Here is an 18938-nt window from a genome sequence, read left to right on the forward strand (position 1 = left end):
TTGCAATCAAATGGCTATCCAAATATGCAAATCCGGGTTGGAAAGACAATGTAAATTGTTTGTTTATCCCGCTCCCTTCCCCTTGCACGGCCCCCAAGGCCATAAATTATTAACTTTTGGAAGAGATGGCATATCCTCAACAGCAGCCGCTCCTGGCAAGGATGGGGTTTGTCACAGCTTGGTCAGGTTTTCCTGCAGGAGCAGAGGCTTGTCTTTTGGTGGGGTGGATGGGTACTGGGAGCCTGTCAAACTGAGCAGGCTGTGAGGCCGCCGTGTTAGTTCTCTGCTCGCTCGGCAGGAAGGGCTGGACTTGTTTCACCTTGCTGAGTCCTGCAAATCTGAAAGTAAGGGGATGGCAGCAGCATCTCCAAGTTTTTAGGCAGAGATGGTATTGTAGGAGGCTTCTGTGTGGCAGCAAGAGGTGATGGAGATTCTCTGAGTCTCATTCTCCGTGCATCTGGAGAAGAACAAAAATCTCTGCTGTATCTTGGCCTTGTTGTGCTGCCTGTGGAGTCTTGTGCTCTTCTTTTGGTCTTATTTTAGAGAGAATCTAAAAAGTTTACAGTCTTTGTTACTTTTGAATGCCTGTGGTTAGTCACAGCGCACTGGCAGTCTCTCTGCTCCCCTTGTGATGGCAAAACTTTCTCATTATTTCTCATGGATTGGGGAGAACTCATCGACTTCAGTGGAGAAGGAGCCTTCGCTTTAACTCCCGCGCCTGCACATTGCTTGCTAGCTCTTCACTCTGTCCGCAGGTTGCAAGCTGAGATTTTGAATTAGATTCCTTTTCCTACCTTGTCTTCCTCCCCTCACTCCCCCCACCCCCAAAATAAAATTGGAATTTGGCTGCTGTGAAATCACCTGTAACCTCTTTGTGCTTCTTCCAGATCCGAGCAGATGGTCCTCCCCATGGTGGAATTCAGTATGAAATGGTGACAGTTTTCAAGGACGGGAGCCCGATCCTTCGAGACATGGCCTTCTCCATCGATCAGAAGTATCTATACGTCATGTCGGAGCGACAGGTAAGGCACCTGCTTCCCTGCCTCCGTGGCTGTGGCTTCCTTCCATAGGGAGTGTGTTGTTGGAGCGCACAGAGCTGAGGTTGTGTGTTGAGCCCCACGGTGCCAGGATTGGTTTGGGTACATGGAGCACCACCAGAAACTTGGTTTTATCTACCTCTGACCAGAGATTGTCATCAGTGCACAGGGGAGAGACTTGTCCCCGCTTGTTTCTTGTCTGCAGGCGTTGGAAACTGAGCCAAGCTGCTGCGGAGGAAATGTGGTTTGGGGCTGTGAACCATCCCTGCCTAGATAACGAGATCCTGAGCCACAGGCTTTACGGATTCACCGCCTGCAGCGAGGCTGTCAGGCTGTGGTTTTGCGGAGCTTTGTCTGAGCATCCTTTATGGCGGCTTTATTTGTTTATTTATTTATGTGCTGGTGTGTTTTAAGTGGTTGGGAGCGAGTGATGCTGGTGCAGAGGCGGGACCAAGCGTGACGCGGGGCTGTGCCCTGCGAGCGACGTCGGCGCTGAGTCTGCGCTGTGCTGCCCGTTGCCGTGCCAGATCTGCTGCCGCCCTGGCGGTGGTGGCCACCCCGGACCAAAAAAGCACAACCAGCGTGATTCTGATGGGGAACTTACGGCCAGCGGTCCGCAGGAGTCTGTCGCTTAGGGGAGCCAGGACGATGTAAATAATCAGGGACCTTCTGTTCCTGTCTGAGGCAAGAAAACACCGCAAAGTCCCCACCATTAAGCCAGACTTCTGGGTTCACTGACTCTGTTGAGCATTTTATTGGCTATTACTCATGACTCTGTAATTCAGATTAATAGGGCTGGTGCCTTGTGGGTGGTGGAGAAAGGAGAAGGGTTGCATCTGAAGATGTCTGGATGCTATTAAATTGTTCTGAGTTGAGTTAACCCTCTGGTCACTAACAGCTTTCTGTGACTGCTGGTAAACAAGTATCTGTCCTCCCTCCCACCTGCTGCGAGAGAGATGCTACAGAGAGGTATCAGTGAAGCGCTCAAAGATCTACCGATGGAGGTAGAGGGTGAGCAGCTAATCCTAACAGCTCGCCTTGCACTGGGGAGCTTGCAGCTCCTCCCAAAGCCAGCAAAACTGTTTTGTTATCCTACTGTAGCAAAACAAAACGACTGGCAAATACTTAGCTTGGTTATGAAGTTATTTAAAGCCGGGGAATAAATACTTTAGAAGAGTGCAAAATCTTCCCCTTGCTAAAAGACTCAACTGGGTGAATCCCTGGGGTTAAAGAAGGCATTCTATGCTTTTTATAGCAACCCAGTGATAGAAACTGCCATGAGCAGCCTCAAATTTAGGATCCCATTCCAGTTTGGGCTTGGATTAGATGGTAATAATGAGGATCTATGCAAACTGTATTAAAATGTTAATGCCGTGGTCATTTTCTCCAGCAGCCATGTGCTCCTTGTGCTCTCACCAGGGAGGAAACGATCCAGTGTGTATCTCAAATGTTTTAGGAACTGTTTTCCTTAGGAGGAAAATCCGGTGGGAATGCCTCCAACTCATCTTTTATGAGGCGAGAGTGTCTTAATATTCATCAAAGTGCTAATTTGCTTAATTGTGAAACAAAAAGAATGTGAAGAGAATTAGCGAATAATAGAGTATTCCTGGAACATTAATTCCATTTCCAGACACGGCTCTGGCAAAGCACTCGCCTTGGGGGAGACTCCAGGAGCTGGGGGGATGCCGGCCCTCATTCCTTGCAGGACTCGCTATAGGATTTGCCTTTTGCCCTTGCAGAGGTGCGTGCTTTGGGTCCAGAAGTCCCGGCATGCCGTTACTTATGGATTTCCTCAGCTCCTGTGACCCCACTGCCCTGATCCTGGCAATGTGATAGTTCAGCAAAGTGGAGGGGAGAATATATTTTTTCCTGAGTGCTATATAAAGGAGCCTGGTGATTGAAAAGGGGTCAGTACCGAGAGAAGGAGAAAGGTCCACCAGCTTCAGAGGGCTGAGGCTGTAAATGGTGGGAAGTGCTCTTAGAAGCACTGCGAATATACAGTAAAAATGTCTTCTGAAGCCTTGAAATGTGGAACAGCATGAAATTCTGCCACAGTAAAATGACATAGAGAGCAGCTGTTCTTCACGTTGATCTGCTGCATGTTAATGTACCGGGGGAGGATTGTCCAGAGCCTCTGATTTTAAATATCCGCTGAGAAAGAAACAGGATACGCGCCTATGTCAAAACACATCTTTCCAAAAAATGAGGGGTTGGGGGGTGGAGTTCAGCTAAGAAACGTGTGCTCCCCGGTGCTGATGGGTAGCAGGTCTCGAGCTCTGGCGGCTGCGGCGCTGGGTCCAGACCAGCCACCTCTGCGTCGGGCAGTGACTGTGCTGAGCACACTGCGAGGTGTGGGTGCTTCCCAGCGAAGAGGAGATGTAACATTCTGGTGTGAAGCCCGTCTTCCTTCTGTGCTAGCAGCAGCTAGGATCAGCTTTCTGCTGAAATGCATTAGGGAAAGTAGTTGCTTCATCCTAAAATCTGGAGTTGTGGTTGCAGGCACAGTCCTTCCCCACTCTCCCTGGCTCCTGTCCCAGCCCTGTCTGTGCCTCGCTCCAATTTATCCACAATCCTTTTGAGCTCTCCATGAGCCTTTCACGTTTCATTGCCAACTTCTTCCAAAGCAGAATATTTGACATTTGATTTCACTCCCACAAAGCTCAGAAGCAACAGTTGCACAGCCCAGTCCGGGGGAGAGGAGGATAAAGAAACTTTGCTTCCAGCCACTTATTCTGGGTTCTTTAACCGCATGATTTAAGAGTGCTTATTAGGAGCTTTTACAGGCTCCCTTCCCGCTGCACCTGGTTTCAAACAGCTCTCATGGCAAATGAGAAACGCTTCTGACCCCGATTATTTAAAGCAGAAATTCATTTCTCAGCGTTGCTCTAGCAAGCAAGCGCCGTTCGTGCCCACAAGCTGAGCAAGGCTCGGGGAGCGCGAGGTGCTGCGGGGATGGAGACGTGCTGCATTAGCGGAGCTACGTGGGGTGCCAGGACGGGAATAGCAGCGGGGCTGCCAGGCGTTGGCAGGGACGCCGCGCCATCCCACCGAAATAGCAGTCGGTGCTGCGGGTGGGTCGGCGCTGGGGGGGATGGCACAGCTGTGGCGAGGGGACTTGCACCGCGGCTTTTCGCAGCCGGTGCCCAGCGTGAGCTGCCTCTTGTTTTTCACGGGCAGACAAATTCAATTAACAGTTGCTATCAGGAAAAAAAAAACAAAACCCACCACAAAATAAAATACTGTCGTGGAATCGGTAGTGTTGCTGTCGTGACGGGCTCGCAGCGGCTTCGCTGACCTCTGCGGAGAGGTGAGGGTGCCCCCAGGGCTGGGAGCCCCGGGAGTGAAGCAGCAGGCGAGGGGTTGATGGCAATGCAGGGCAAAACCAGTGACAAAGGTCGTGGGGCCACCAAGAGCCCCCAGATTAAAAATCTTCCCCTTTTAATGGTGAGTCTGTCACGGAGCCCGCACCAACAGCCTCTGCATGTGCAGAAAATCTCTTGATTTCTTGCTTTCAGAGGAAAAGACTGAGGCTTACAGGAAAAGGGCTGGTTATATTGAGAAAAAGTGGCTTTATAATTCAGTCCTGAAGCATTAATTGTCTGTGCGTCAGGGAGACGGTAGGGTTTTTTTAATGTATGAAAGCTCAGTGCATTTCAATTAAATAAGCCCTGTAGGACGAGAGCAATTTTGTGCCTCCAAGGCTGCAGCCCCTTTTTACGCCCCGTGTCTGCCCTCTGTGCAAGTTCAAACTGTTGCAGCGCTGGTTTCGCGTGCAGCAGGTTTGACTTTGCTCCCACGTACACCTTCAGCCACCGCGAGCTCACCCTGTGAGAGGTGGTGGGCACGCTTCAGCACCGAGATTATATAAGCGTCAGCGGAATCGAGGCCAAAGATTTTTTGCAGCTCTTGATAGAAGAACAAATTTCGTTATTTTTAATCTGGGAGTGAGCGGAGGCTCAATCAAACACATGGCAGGCACCCGGGCAGGGATTGCCGTCTCCAAAAGATTTCACCACCTAATCAAGGGCTATAAACACAAAATTTAAAGCAGCGTGATCAAAATACTTGCAAGGCTTGTTGGAAGGAATAGCCCTGTGCTAGTGAAGAGAAACACGGCCCAACAGGTCTCTTCGCTTCGGGGCTGTAAGCCCTCCCTGCAGGGGCTTCTCGCAGCCACCGCCTGCGGGTGCGGGAGGCAGCAATGGGTGCGGGGTGCTGGTGGGCGCAGAGAAGCCAGACCCCAGAGCAGGCACTCCCCCTCCTCCCGTTGCCTCTTCCCCACCTGCAGACACAGTGCGCTAAGATGTATTTTCCCTTCTTTGTTTTCCCACACTTTTTTCAGCTAATGATCTCTCACTTCTTCGTGCTAATCACGTAAAATAGTTTGATGAAGGGCTGAGGTCACGCGATGCGGGTCTGCTCCCTGGCGGGTGAAGCAGCACCTTCCTAATGAGATACCTGGCCAGGACGTTGCCAATGCAAAATTCATCTTCCATAAGCATCCTCCACAATCCCTGCACATTTCCTTGCCTCACAAACACTGCTGCTTTCGGCTCATCCGTAGTTACTTTGCTGGTTAATTCTGCCACAGGGGGATGATTTCATTCTGTTTTTATAGAGTATGTAACAGAGCGGCATCCTGCTCTGTGACTGGGAGCCTCACCGTTCCCATGGTAGAAATAATAACACATAATCACCCAGTGAAATGCAGAGAACATGAAATAGCACAGCAGAGCTCAGAGGGCCATGGACCTCTGTAGCCTGGAAGGTGCCGAGGAATCCCTTGCTCCTCTGGCAAGTGCCAAATGCTCAGTGGCCAGCCTGCCGGCGTGCCTGGTGCTGAGCCCCTCTGCGCCCAGTGCTGGGTGACTTCGCCTTAGGGCGAGGCAAGGAGGGTTTAGAGGGGGCGGGCTGGCTTTTTGTTGTTTCGAAGCGAGCCCTCGCTAAAGCACCTGGGCGGATTCTCGTGGCCGCTGCGACGTTTTTATACCCGGTTGGTGTTGTTCAGAGACCCTTCTGCAGAGTGCTGCGAGCAGAGCCGCACTCCCGCCCGTCGCTGGGTGGGAGGCAGCGAAGATTGATGGCGACCCCTAAGGATTCCCCTCACGCCGTGGTGAGAAGGGCACGGCAGCGGGGCGGGCAGAGCCGCCGCTGTGAGCGATGGCCCCTGGCCGCTGGGAGGGGTCCAGCGCCCGCAGCCGGGGCTGCACTGGTGAGGCTGAAGGTTATTGGGATGGCAGAGGTGGAAGGAGCCACTTTACGTGCCTGCAGCTGCTTTATCCCAGCATCGTCTCTTAACCAGCGAGGAGCAGTGCTCTAGATGTCATTACTGTGCCTGCATCAGCACTGGGGGGCGTTGACCAGTATGACCAGTATCGACCTGGCTACGAGCATCCCGTGGGCGCGTGCCCCTGGCCCCTCGCTCCGCAGAGGGAGCAGGCAGCGCTGCCAGAGCTCGCCCAGACCTGTTGCTTTTGCACCGAGCGAAGTTCCCCGCTCCCTCCTCCCTATACATCGCTGCGGCTGCAGGTACAGGAGCCGTCTCGTAGTCCTCTCCGTTAGCTGTGAAATAGTTGCTTTGCAAATGCCTCTGCGACAGGAGCTGCAGGTCTGCAGGATTCTCTGAGGAGAATTTGTTGCACAGCTCCCCATCCTGTAACCCCGAGATGTTTAAGTCCTGTGAAAACTGCTTTGCTTTGAACTGAACTTTCTGGATGCTGATGGAGAGGGAGGAGGGCGGGGGCTGCCTGGGTGATTTAGGAGAAGTTGGAACTCTCTGGAGTAATAGTTGAGAAAAACAAGGAGGTCCATCAATTCTGGAGTAGCGAGGCTGTAAATACTGATGGTGTCCTGAAAAGAACTGAGAAAACACAATAAAAAATGCAAGAGATGTGGATAAAAGGGTCTGGAGTCATCAAGGGGGAAAAAATGAACTGATTAAATTTTTAACTACATTATCTGCTAGTTGAACAGGCAGTTAGCTGGACGTAATCTTAGCAAAGTTTGAACCGCTGGGACAGGGAAAATGGCTCAGCTGAATCCCACCAGAGGTGTCCAAAATCCTGCCTCCCATGGACTACTCCACCCCGTCATCCTGCGCCAGCGCCCGTGCAGATAATTGTGGGTGCAGCGGGACTCGGCCCCGTGCACGGCTTGGCTGGAGGGGGCTTGCTGCGACCCTCGGTGCCAGCAGCCGGGCTGCGACCTCCCGCTGCCCCAGCACGTTGGGGCGCAGAAACGCACCTGCCCAACGACCCAAAGCTTGTGGGGTGAAAGAGCCGTAAGCTGGGGCGCAGAGGGGGCAGAGCGAGGGGACAAAAAGAGCGGGGGCTGGGGAGAGGGTCCCTCGGAGCAGCCCGGTCCTTGCCGCAGCGGAGCTGCCGTCCTTGAGGAAGGGCTGTGCTCCACGGGGAGCTTTGCACCAGCTCGGTGCCGTCCTCTTCCACCACCACCTGCTCATGCCACGCTCTCCTAAAATTCATGAGCTGATGCAGGTTTTTTCCACTTTCCTCCCTGTGGTCAATTAGGAATAATTAAGAAATGCAGCTAAAAACTTGTCTGAGATCATTAGCAGTATCTACCTGACAAGAAGGATGTGTTAATTAACATCAATTGACCAAAGAAAACCCCAGCCCGGCCAGGCGGGACAGCATGCTGTCTCGTTTTCCTGCCCCGCTGGCAGTCCATTTGTCACGCGTGCAGAGCTCTGGCCGCGGTGGGGCTGATGTGTCGGTGTCCAGGCTGGCTCCAGTCCCTCCTGCAGCCCTGCAGCCTGCTGAGATGTGTGTACAAACACAAAATGTTCAAGCCTTCAAGGGTGTGGAGATCAGTGCAGAAGTCCTTGAGGTGAGGAATACTTGAAAAGTAAACTTTCCTGGAAGAAGCGGTAAAAAATGCCTCGATGTAAAAATTCAACATAGGGGTCAGTGGGTTTGTTTTTCTAAATGAGTTATGTTTTAGACATTGCTCATGTGTTTTTTTCTTTCAAGTGCTTGCTGGGTTTGCTTTCAGGGTTTGTTTGTTTTGCTTTGGTTTTTTCTTTGTATTAGCCGATATTTTCCCCTGCCAGTCATAGCCGCAGGGTTCCCATGTGTTTGCTTCGGTATTTGCTTCCCTTTCCAATTCCTCCTCTTCCACAGACCTATTGTTTAATTTTCAGGCAAGCAACCACAGTCCTGAAATATTTCCAGAATTTCCCTTACATGCACGTACACACACCACACCCCCCCTCAGGACACCGGTGCATCGGGCGCTTGTAAGGGGGCGCTTGGCACCCTCAGTAGCTGCGGGAAGGTCTGATGTCCCTCCAGATTTGATGCCACCACCCCTGCTCCATCTTGAAAGCAAGCTGAGATTTCTGATGCGTCTCTGGGGATGGTGCTGACGTTCACGGCTGAGTTTGAGCAATGCAGGGAACGCTGCGGCGCTGTGGGTTTAGCTGCGGGATTTGCAGGCTTGGACGGACAGACAGACACAGGTCTTCTGTCCTTAACAGGAGCAATAACAGAGGGAGAGACCTGTATCCCCAAGAGAGAAAATCACTTGAAGGAGAAATCTGAAATTTCACACTCAGTGCTCAGCTATGAAATGTAAAAGCAAACCTGAGATTCCCCGTTCTCTTTGCTAGAGCTTTTTAAACTTTTTTCCTGTCCCCATCCCTCCGCTGCTGTAGTGGTTTGTCTTCTCAGCAAATGAGTTTGGCGGCTGTTCAGCCGGTGAGGAGGGGAATCGTTCACACCGGGCGCTACCAAAAAAGGAACATAACTCACAATATGGTGAGGGGAGCTCTGAAATTGCACAAATTATTCTATTTTATACTTTAATTAGTTTGAATTAGCAATGGGAATAGATGCATAAAATGATCCAGCGAAGGGTGAAATGGAAAAAGGGATACGGTGTAGAGCATCGCTTTGTTACGATGGAGTTTGCGGGAAGTCAGCACCGACGGCGGGCGGGCACTTGCCCCGCTGAGTCTTTTCCCTGTGAGCTCAGGCGCCAGGCAAGGACGGCGAGTCGTCTCGTGCAGCGCTGCCCTTGGGCACAGGCTTTGCGTGAGCACCTCAAAGCCTGGAAGGCTCGGGACGATGTGGCACCTTTTCTGGTGGCTGAGTGGGAAGGGGAGCAGCTGAGAGCCCCCTCCGGCAGTCTCCAGACTTGGCTCCCGGCTCTTCCTTGAACTTCAGTGTGAGGATCAGACTGAATTCTGTGGCTCAAAGGGGCAGAAGGATTTAAGAGAGTTCAGGCCCACCCTGAGTCATAACCTCTGAGCATCCTTTGGCATTTTCTATTTTTCCCATCACTGGAAAGTTCTGGGAAGTCGGACGGACTGGGTTTTGGCTTTCAGTGTAATTTTGTGTGTTTCGTTTCAGATCTGTTGCGGGAAATACAGCTACAAACACAGATTCCTGTGATAATTTTGAAATGAGCAGGGCTAAAAAACTGCACTCTGAGTCCCAGCCCAAACCTCTGAACGCCCTCAGCCAGTAGGACCCTTAGGCCAGTCCCACTGGCACAGCTTTAATGCAAACAAGCATTCAACTTTAAAACCGAATTCCCACCAAACTATTTGAGAAGTTCAGAAACGTTCAGGAAAAATTACCTGCGGATTCCAGAGAGGTTGAAAATGATGGATGTGCACCAGGGGAACTGGCCGTAATGGTGTTGCAAGCTGGGATCAAATAGGGAAGTTAAGGCTTGGTAGCAAAGCAGAAAAACAACTGTTTGTGGGGTTTGCTCTTGTTTTCCCTCTTCCTTCCCTGGCAGAATATTTCCCCTGTTAAAACTTTGCTGTAGCAAAAACCTTGAGATTTTTTTGAGCGTGTCAGACCGTGGGTATGGAGGAGGGTACCGGGGTTTCCCTGGGAAGCCGGGGACATTTCTGGGGGGCAGGCAAGCTCAGCGCCCCGAATGTGAACCCTGAGCACCAAACCCGGCGCAGCTGCTGGCCAGAGCTGTCTAAGCAAGAATCTCCTCCAGCCCCGTCCCTGTGCCGTCCTCAGGAGCCACTTGATAACTCCGGCATTTCTGGCCGGTGCTAGTGAGGAACAGGACCTCCATTAATAATCTCCTATTTATTTTAGCAGCGTGCAGGAATGTGCCCAGCAGACTAAACACTCTGGCCTTCCCTCTGCGCCGGGGGGCCGGGGGCGGCTGCGTGCCAGCCCCAGCCGTGCCCAGGGCCGTGCTCGGGACCTTCCCCTGCCAAGTTTGCTGGGGGCCAGAGCAGGAGGAGCTCAGTGTCGTCGGAGCTGGAGAGGGCTGCACGAGGGGAATTAACAGTGGGGTCCTGAAGGTTTCTGTGTGGGTGTAATAGAAATAATTTTTATTGTAATCAAGCTTAGAAAGTGCTCCTTGCACGGGGAGATGGACGTTTTCCCTCTTTCTTTTTTTTTCTCTGCGTTAACCTGCCTGCTTGGTTATCACAGCTGCCTAATTCTCACTGGCGTCACTGCAGCAAACACCACTAGCCTGCGAACGTTTTGCTGTCCCCTAACAGATTTATCCTCCCCAAAGCCCTATGAGATGGAGCAGCAATATCACTTTTTAGATGAGGAATTGAAGCATAGAGACGCTGTGTGACCTATCCTAAGTCACACAGGAAATCTACGGCAGAGGAAGAGATTGAACTGAAACCTCCCAAATCCTTAGTCCCGTAAAAAAGGACTGTTATTCATTTCATCACTGCTCAGATTGGTGCTCTGTAGTCACAGTGAGGTGAATATAGGAAGAGAAGGCACTCGTCAGGGTTTGCAGAGACAAATAGTTTACGAAGTCTTCATCAGAGTGAGCACCACCTTCCTAAGCTGCAGTTAGTCGTACGGACTCTTAGAAATGTACCTTTAAAAGAAAATAAATCTTCATAAACAGGTGATTTCAGTGCACAAAGTCACTTTGAACGCGTTTAGGCTTCATCAGTAAAATCCCCAAGTGCCTGTCACGAAGGGTGGTGCTCCTTGAAGTGGAGGCTGTGGTGCTGCATAGCTGGCCAGGTCCTCGGGAACTTGGGGAGCGTGTTCCCATCCCGGCAAAGCAGCTGGAAGTGGCCGTAGCCGGCGGCGTGTTTCCAGGCTTGACTGAGCAATAGGCTGATCCGCCGTGGCAGCCCTCGAGTTTCAAATGAGATTTCGTGTGCATTGTCGCTGCCAAGCTACACCTGCGAGTATTAATAGATTCTGGGGTTTTCTTCTTCCCAGACTGGGAACTTTTTCTCCAAACCTCCTTGAACTCTGGCAGGGCTAAACTGCTGGGCTTGACGGCAAAACCCGAAGCTCCAGTGGGATTTTGCAGGTTCTGCCGTGAAGTGCCTGTGTTACAGAGAGCGTCCCCATAGCTCTGTCCTTCCCAGGTACGTACAGAACAGCGTCTCTGATTTCAGCTGCTCCTTGCTTGCGCAGACAAAGCAGGGCAGAGTATTTTGTGCTTAAAACCAGCCTGAGCCGGGGCTCAACCCATAGGTTTCTGCTGCGTTTGCAAAGGGCTGAACAGAGAGGCAGGGCCAGTCTCTATAATCCAGTCTTCCTACCATGACTGCCCAGCTTGCTTTCTTAGACAAAAATTGGAGGTGTTGGGTTTTTTCTTTTTAATCTAAGAGGTGGCAGGGAAAGAGATGCTTCAGATGATCTTTATCCCTTCCAGTCTGCTGACTGCAGCCCAGAGGGCTGCTCAGTTGCAGAGGAGTTGGCACGGGCGTTTCGGAGCGTGCTGGAAGCTGGCACGTAAATACTGCTTTACCCAGCCTTCAGATGGAGCAAAATATTGTTTTGAACGCGTATTCCTGAAGTCAGGGCAGCCATGGGTGTCACAGTGGAGGAGGAAGGAGGTTTCAAGGCAGTAGAGGAAGTCCAGCATGCTTGCCTAACGCCAGGTTTGGTTGGTTACAGGAGTGTTTTAAGTGATGCGCGCTATTCTGAAGTTGTGCCACCAAAAACAGTGACACATTGCCTCCTCCCCTCCCTGGCTCCACTTCAGAGTGTGTGTCTCCAGTTTCTCCTGCAACACATATTTATCTGCTCTGTGCCCTTATGGCTGTTTAATTAGTATTCATGTTTCCTTTCAAATAGAAATTGAGTTGAGTGCTCAGAGAGCTGGAGCGACTTGCCTTGCGAGCACATCACGTGGGCGGGATGGTGCCGGCTGCTCTCCCGCTCGTGGTGTGACAGACCTGGAGGAGACCAGATTAGGTTGTCAAGACATCTGAGATGCTTTCAAATAATTGAATTAAAAGACCCATTTGGAATCCCATACCAACAGTGGAGAAATAATAAGGTTTGAGTAGTGCAGGGGCCCAGAAACAAGACCCGAGCACTGAGGGTCTCTCAGCAGCTGAGGTGGATGCAGGCGCTGGTGGGCTCCGTGCTGCCTCAGCCTGGGGTCACAGTGACCCCTAAGACTGTCAGAGGCAGGGACGTGCCTTTTGCTCCCTGAGTGACACACTTAACGATCCGGGTCAGTGCTGTGGACTCCAGAGCGCCACCGGGATAGAAATAAAACCGAAACGGCCAAAGGCAACTGGCATTTAAGGTAGAATTTGGTAAAGGCTCGCTGCTGGGCTGCCGGCCAGCTGCTTCCCTCGCTGGTTGGCCCTGCAAAGGCTGTAACGGAGTCAGCCCCAGGTAGAGCCAGCTGTGCTGGACATCCACTACACACGTCAGCATCTCCCATCTAATCTGCTGTAATGAGGATGGTATTTAGCACTATGGTTCATTAATGATATTTTCATTGTCTCCTAACAAGCCACAGTTGTTGCAGGCTTTTTCCCATCCCTTTAAGTAGTGACTCACAGGCAGGCAACTGTCAGTGTTTTAGGTGCTATTAATATCTCCATAAGAACATGATGATAAGTATTTTATTTATTTTCTTTTTAATTTGGGGAGGAATCAGGGGAAGGGTAGGTGTTAAAAAATAACACCTCCACATGTGGCTGGGCCTTTGTATGAGCAAGCCGACAGTCCTGCCTGCAAAAAAGAATTTGTTTAATATCCTTCCATCCAAAAAGAGCTGACCACACTAGAATAGCATTATTGGAGACACTGTGCCAGAAACAGCATTCCTCTGACTGCGGAGAGGACTGTGCAAACTCCAGTTGTTTGTCAAAGGCAGGCTGGATTTTTCCATTTTAGGTCTTTTCTTTCAGTGCCCATGGTCCGGGCTGGGACCCAGCTCAGTCCCTGTCATCTCGTCCCAGCAGGATGGTGGAGGAAGGGTTGAACTTGTGGGAGAAGCATCCCTTGTGAGGCAGCAGCGTGGTACCGGGGGGCCTGGGTTTAGGCTTTGTACAGGTGTGGGTTTGCTGCAGCAGAGGATGGGCCATTCCAGAAACACTGCCTCCCATCCAGCAAAGGACTCTGGTCCATCAAAGGGCTGACTTAGGGCTCTCCCTGCCCTTACAGGGGTGCAGTAGGGCTTGGGACCACAGTTCCACCTGCCACCACCCCACAGGCAGAGAGAGGCCCCTGAAATAGCCCCCGGTCCCCTTCTGTGATGTCCACAGGGATGGGGGACGGCAGCACTGCACGGGAGCGGTGCTGCTCACCCCAGCTGGGTTCCCAGCCGGTGGAAGGAGAGGTGAGAATGTCATTTAGATCCCAGCTGGCAATTTCCTATCCTTTCCTAATGGACTGAATGTGGTCCCCATAACTATAAATTTTCCTGGCTTGGGTCAGTTGAAATTGGAGACTTAATGCTATAGAAGGGCAGGTTTTTATTTTATTTTTGTGCTCTGTGTAATCACATCGATGGCAGCAGTGTAACAGTCTTGAATTATGGGTGACCAGAGAAAAAGAAGGCATCTCCTTAGCTCCCTGTTGTTATTGTCTTTGGGTGCAGAGCAAAATGTGTAGGCTCCAGGCTAGATTGTGTAAATCTCGTTAGAAAGCCATTCCCAGCTAATGAAACCCTGGGAGAGAGGGATTTGGCTTCCCAGCCTTCAGCCTTATAGCAAAGGCTGGAATAAATCCATCTTCAGTTATGTGTAGGCTGTTCTCCCCTCTCCCCCATTGCGAGTGTGTATTTATTGGTGGAGTCGAGATATCATCGCCGTTGTTCGAGATCAGCCGCAGGTCAGCAATTTGTTGCGTCTGCACCTGAATGATTTCAAGTGACAATTATCTTCTCTTAAAAAAAATAAAAAATAAAAACGAGTGTGCAAAGAAATCTCACCTGGTCTTTAATCCTTCTATGGAAACGGTGAACAGCCATGTAAATAATTACACCTCCCCTACTGCGAGCCCGCTCTGCAGCTTGCTTGGCAATACGTATTAATTCAAGGGGCCAGAGCTGTTAAGGAAAGCTGTTGAAACGAAGTATCTGAGATAAATGCATCTCATCTTTCCCTGTTTGTGTAGGCTGAGAATGTGCCTGCCAGAGCCATAGATCCCACTTGGGGTCACGTTTGTTTGGCTGCGACTTTGTTGCTCTAAGCACGGGTTTACCAGCTCCCACTGTGTGAAATAGGACTGTCTTTGTCCTTTGCTCGATGGCCGTTACGGTGTTTGCTGAAGTTTTGAGCGCATCTGCTGTATTATTGCTCTTAGTGATATATAGATGTGGCAGAGACCTCGTAACTCGGGCGCTGGCTTTCGGCTCTGGGACACACGCCTGGGCGTGTTCCTCCTCTGCAGGTTACGGGGGCGATTTGAGACCCGAATCCAGGGCCGGCTGCCACCCGCATACCTGCAGAGATCTCTAATGCCTCAAGTTCGAGCCCATCCTTGTACCGTGCCTTCTCTTCCCAGCGCAGCGTCTCTCTGGAGACACTGAAGCAGGGATATTTATTGCTCTGTTCTCTGCTTTTTCTTGTTTCATCTATTTTTTTCCTTCCCTAATGCATGCAGGCACAGGGGAGCTTTTTCCCCTCCGTGTCTAACTGGTCTAGACCTTGCTGAGGGTTTGCTGTACATCCTCCAAGTGTGTGTCGGCTTTTGCTGCGGAGAGCAAAGCTTCGGCCAAGGCTGCAGGGCTGGGGGACAGTGCCCAGCGGTGGGGACGTCCCTGCGCAGACCACGGCACCTCGGGCGCTTGGGCAGCACGAAGGGAACTGCCGTAGGACTGCCTTGCTGCGGGCAGGCCCAGGGACTGCCCGAGGAGTTGGCGGAGTGTTTCGGGCCATTGGTGTTTGTAAATGTGCGCTTGCTTTCGTGAAACAAACTTCCTATGTTTGGGAAAACAACCTGGGAAATTTCCTCGTGTAACAAAAGGTGCTGGTGGAAGCAAACTCAGCTGTGCCTGCCTGTCATGGAAGTGGGGAAACATATAGCCCTCAGTAGGGACTATACGCAACAGTTGAGATGGAAATCCTGTCGTTCAGAGGCATCCAGGCCCTGCTGGGACAGCACAGGCTGCTGGAAATATTTGCATTGTTTTGCATTTGCTTTATCTCCTGCCTGTCCCAAAGAATAGAGGGTATCCTGCGCATATAATGAGTCTCTGAAGGTTTGAATGCTTTTTTTTTTTTTCCTACTCTAACTAATCTTTTTTAATGCTTTACAGCCTCGTGTTCTGTAATAGAATGCATTTTATTTAGAAAATAACATTTAGCACCACTTTGGATTTCCAATTATTCTTCAATCGGACTTTGAGGGCCTGATGTCTTTGTCATTTCGATATGCACAAAAGATGACAACATCAGAGCAGCCAACAGCAAATTATTTCCACTACTGATTACTGGGCTTGGGAGTAAAATATGCAGGGCCAAATTTAGTCTCAGCATATATTTCTTGAAATGAATTAAAGCGTTACACCAGCAGCAAATTTGTCCCATGGCTTCCAAGGATGCTGGAAGAAATCAGAGCGATTGTAGCTGTCGGTGAAAACCACAGGGAATGTCTCCTTGTGGCAGCTCCTAATGTGACCAGCTCTGGGTTTTCATACAAAATGTCTGGAGTCGATTTGTGCTGCAGCACTGACAGCGCTGACGTCTCACCCCTTCAGCTCCTGGTGCATGGCAGAGAGTCAGTCTCTCCCACACGGTTTTTGGGCGTCAAAAGCTGCCAGCGCTGGGGAGGGTGGGAAGGTGAGAGCTGCCTGTGAGAACTCAAGGAGCCTCCTCGCTGCTTGGTGACATGGCTCAGTCTGGTCATCTCGGGGACACATGGCTCCTGGCCCACACGGAGCATTCACGGGCGCTCTGCTTGCTAGACACAGGCAGCAAGCGCCAGCCAGACTCTATCCCATCGTCGGCAACTTTCTCCGACAACTGGGGAGTCTTCGAGTCAAGGGAAGCGGGGAGAGACTCGGCGACAGTGGAAGAGCCTCCACAGAAAGGCAGCCGCAGCGATGCTGACTGTGTCTGTCTCTTGGTGTTCATGATGGGCATTAAGGTCCTTGGCAACACCTCCTGTTACAGGAGGAGAGATGAGTGCTATGCAACAGTAAATGTATTATGATAATAATGACAAATTTTCTTGAAACTTGTTGCAAAAGGCGAAGCCGCCTGCTCCCGCCTAACGGGCGTCCTTGGTACTCGGTGAGGACACAGCAGCTTGATCTGCATCTTGGGGAGCTCTAGCGTTAATGCTGGCCTGTGATGAAACAGCTAATTAATGGCATGTGCCGCACTGCCAGAAGTGTGTGTGTGTGTGTATGTGTGTGTGTGCAGAGATGGATCCGTGCAGCGCCGCAGCCCGTGCAGGGCTGGTGCTCCGGGCTCAGCCTCTGCCGGGAGAGCTGACCACTTGCAGGAGCCGGAGGCCATGCCCGGTGCTGCAGGAGGCTTTTCTGCAGGAATGGAAACCCACGATTTCACTTTTGCAGAAGACGGGGTGAACCTGAACCTCGCTCCGTGCCGTCACCCCATCTCCTCCTCCTTGCCACGGGGGGTTTCCTCTGCGGGCTCACCCCACGGGTGCTATCGTGCCCCTGTCCTTTGCGAGGTGTGCGTGGGGGCAGAGGTGCGTCCCTCGGGCTTTCTGCCACCCTTTCCCTGCCCGCACGAGCTGCCTGCGTGGCTCCCCGGCGCTGCCTGCACCGCACCTCGCCCTCCCAGCCGCCGGCGAGGCAGAGCAGCCCTGCGGCCTCGCACAGCCCGGGGATCAAGACAGAGGAGCAGTGGTGTTCCTCTTTGTCTAAATTTGCTCTTCAAGTCTAAACTATCACTTCAGGGCTCCTCTCTGGCCTTGAGAGAGCGAGTCTGGCCCCTTATCGTTGGGCGAGACACCCAAGGTCACCATGGGCAGGGTCAGGCCAGGAGGGCGGCTGGTGCTTTGTCTGCGTGTATCCCTGTGGTAAAAGTGAAATGCCTTGTTCGGGGCAGTAAACTGGGATAATCCATGTGTGTCGTCTTGAGGCTTCAGTGCAGACGATATCTTAAGCTCCAGCCCATCCTGGTCCTGGGGTGGTCTGGGCAGAGGGCGTGCAGTGGCTGCACGAGTACCTGCCGCGCTGGCTGTGCCTGGCTGGGGGTGGGAGCAAACGTGACCCCTGAGAATCACAGAGCAAACCCCGGGTTTCAGCAGCTCTTTGTTTTCCTCTGTTTTGACGTGGCCCCTGAAGCTTTGCCGTGTTGTCTCCTGAGATGTTCTTTCTGGTAGTCACCCCCCTTGCTGGCGTGCCTGTGTGGGATATCAGGGCTGGTGTGCTACAGCTGCCATGGGACAGTGGTTTTCTTCTTTGGGGGAAAGGGCTTAAAGCTCATTTTCTTTCAGAATTAGAGAGTTTGGGATATACTTAGGAGGGTTCATTTCTCACACTGGTGGTCAGGTTCCTAAATTATTTTTGACAGCCGTATGTAATGATATACAAATGGGAAAGTGATGGAGTAGCAGAAAATTGACTGGCAAGGACAGCGTAATGTAGTTAGAGAGCAATACTTACTAAAAAGCCGTGGAGACTGTGGCAGCGTTCCTGGAGCAAACGAGTAGTAGGACCGTGGTCAGGCTGTGAAAACAGTAATGATACGACTCTGTGACCTTTAAAGCTACTTAGGGCATTCAAATGCTTTGGTTTTTCAAGGCTCTATAAAATTGCACAAACTGGTTCACGCCTGTGACTTTCCTTCTAGGTTTCTGCAGTATTTAAACAATTTGAAGAACACTGAAATGGTTCACAAAATGGGGAATCGAGGGTTGCCTGTGTGCCTGCCTTGCAGCATGCAGCAGACCTTCATGACCAGCTACGGAGAAGAGCCAAGCAGGGTCTGGGATGGCTCTACTGAATCTTGCCCGACACTGCCCCATAGCTCACCATCCCCTTGGAAAGGCCGCATCCCATGGGGTGTGGGTGTCTGAGGGACGAGCCCTGCAGCCCTTCCAGCCAGGCTCCTGCTTGCCCAGCCTGGGATGTCTGGTGCTGTCCTGGGAAAGCAGGCAGAGAGGTGAGTGGGCATCGTAGGAGCTGGAGGGGCTGGAAGCCATCATTTTCTGCTCAGCCCATTCTCTGGGCAAAGCTGCTGTTGAATAATAATGTCCGTCACACGCGAGGTGCAGGGCAGAGCCGAGGTTGGGCTATTTAAATGATACTTGCGTGTGCCAAGAAAACAAACAGAAAGGGCCAGTCAAAGCTTTTCAGTGTCATTGACACCCTCGGACGTGCCAGAGCCGGGAACAAAGCCCGCATTGTGGCGGAGCACAGCCTGCGAGTCTGTTCGGAGCGGGCAGATGTGGGGTTGCCCACCCTGCTGTGCCACGGCCAGTTGGCCACGTGGGGTCCCTTTCAAGGTGGGTGGTGGGACACATCCTCCCATGCAGCCCAGGGCTTTCTCCTGAGCGAGGAAGGTAAACAAAATGTGGCCTCCATGTCCCCGTGTGTGCCAGGGGTGGCAAGTAGCCAGGCACTCGAGGGGGGCTGCTGTAAGGGCAGGGGCGAGGAGAAGCCGTATGGCAGAGGGAACTTCAGCTCTGCCTCCGTGCTGGGCAGGAGAGGGGTGGCATGGGGACACTGGCCCCGACATGGGGCGTCCCAAGCGTT

The 18938-nt window shown here is 51.8% G+C and overlaps 1 protein-coding gene across 1 annotated transcript in view; it reads left to right on the forward strand.

Moving 5' to 3' along the window:
• PLXNA2 (plexin A2) overlaps window positions 1-18938 on the forward strand; it is a 149672-nt gene that overhangs the window by 50435 nt on the left and 80299 nt on the right. The window contains exon 3 of the mRNA XM_086476606.1: window positions 888-1022. Coding sequence (XP_086332732.1) covers window positions 888-1022 — 135 coding nt within the window. The remainder of the gene's footprint in view (window positions 1-887; window positions 1023-18938) is intronic.

This window comes from Leptosomus discolor, chromosome 21 (assembly GCF_034619465.1).
Source record: "Leptosomus discolor isolate bLepDis1 chromosome 21, bLepDis1.hap2, whole genome shotgun sequence".
Lineage (NCBI taxonomy): Eukaryota > Metazoa > Chordata > Aves > Leptosomiformes > Leptosomidae > Leptosomus > Leptosomus discolor.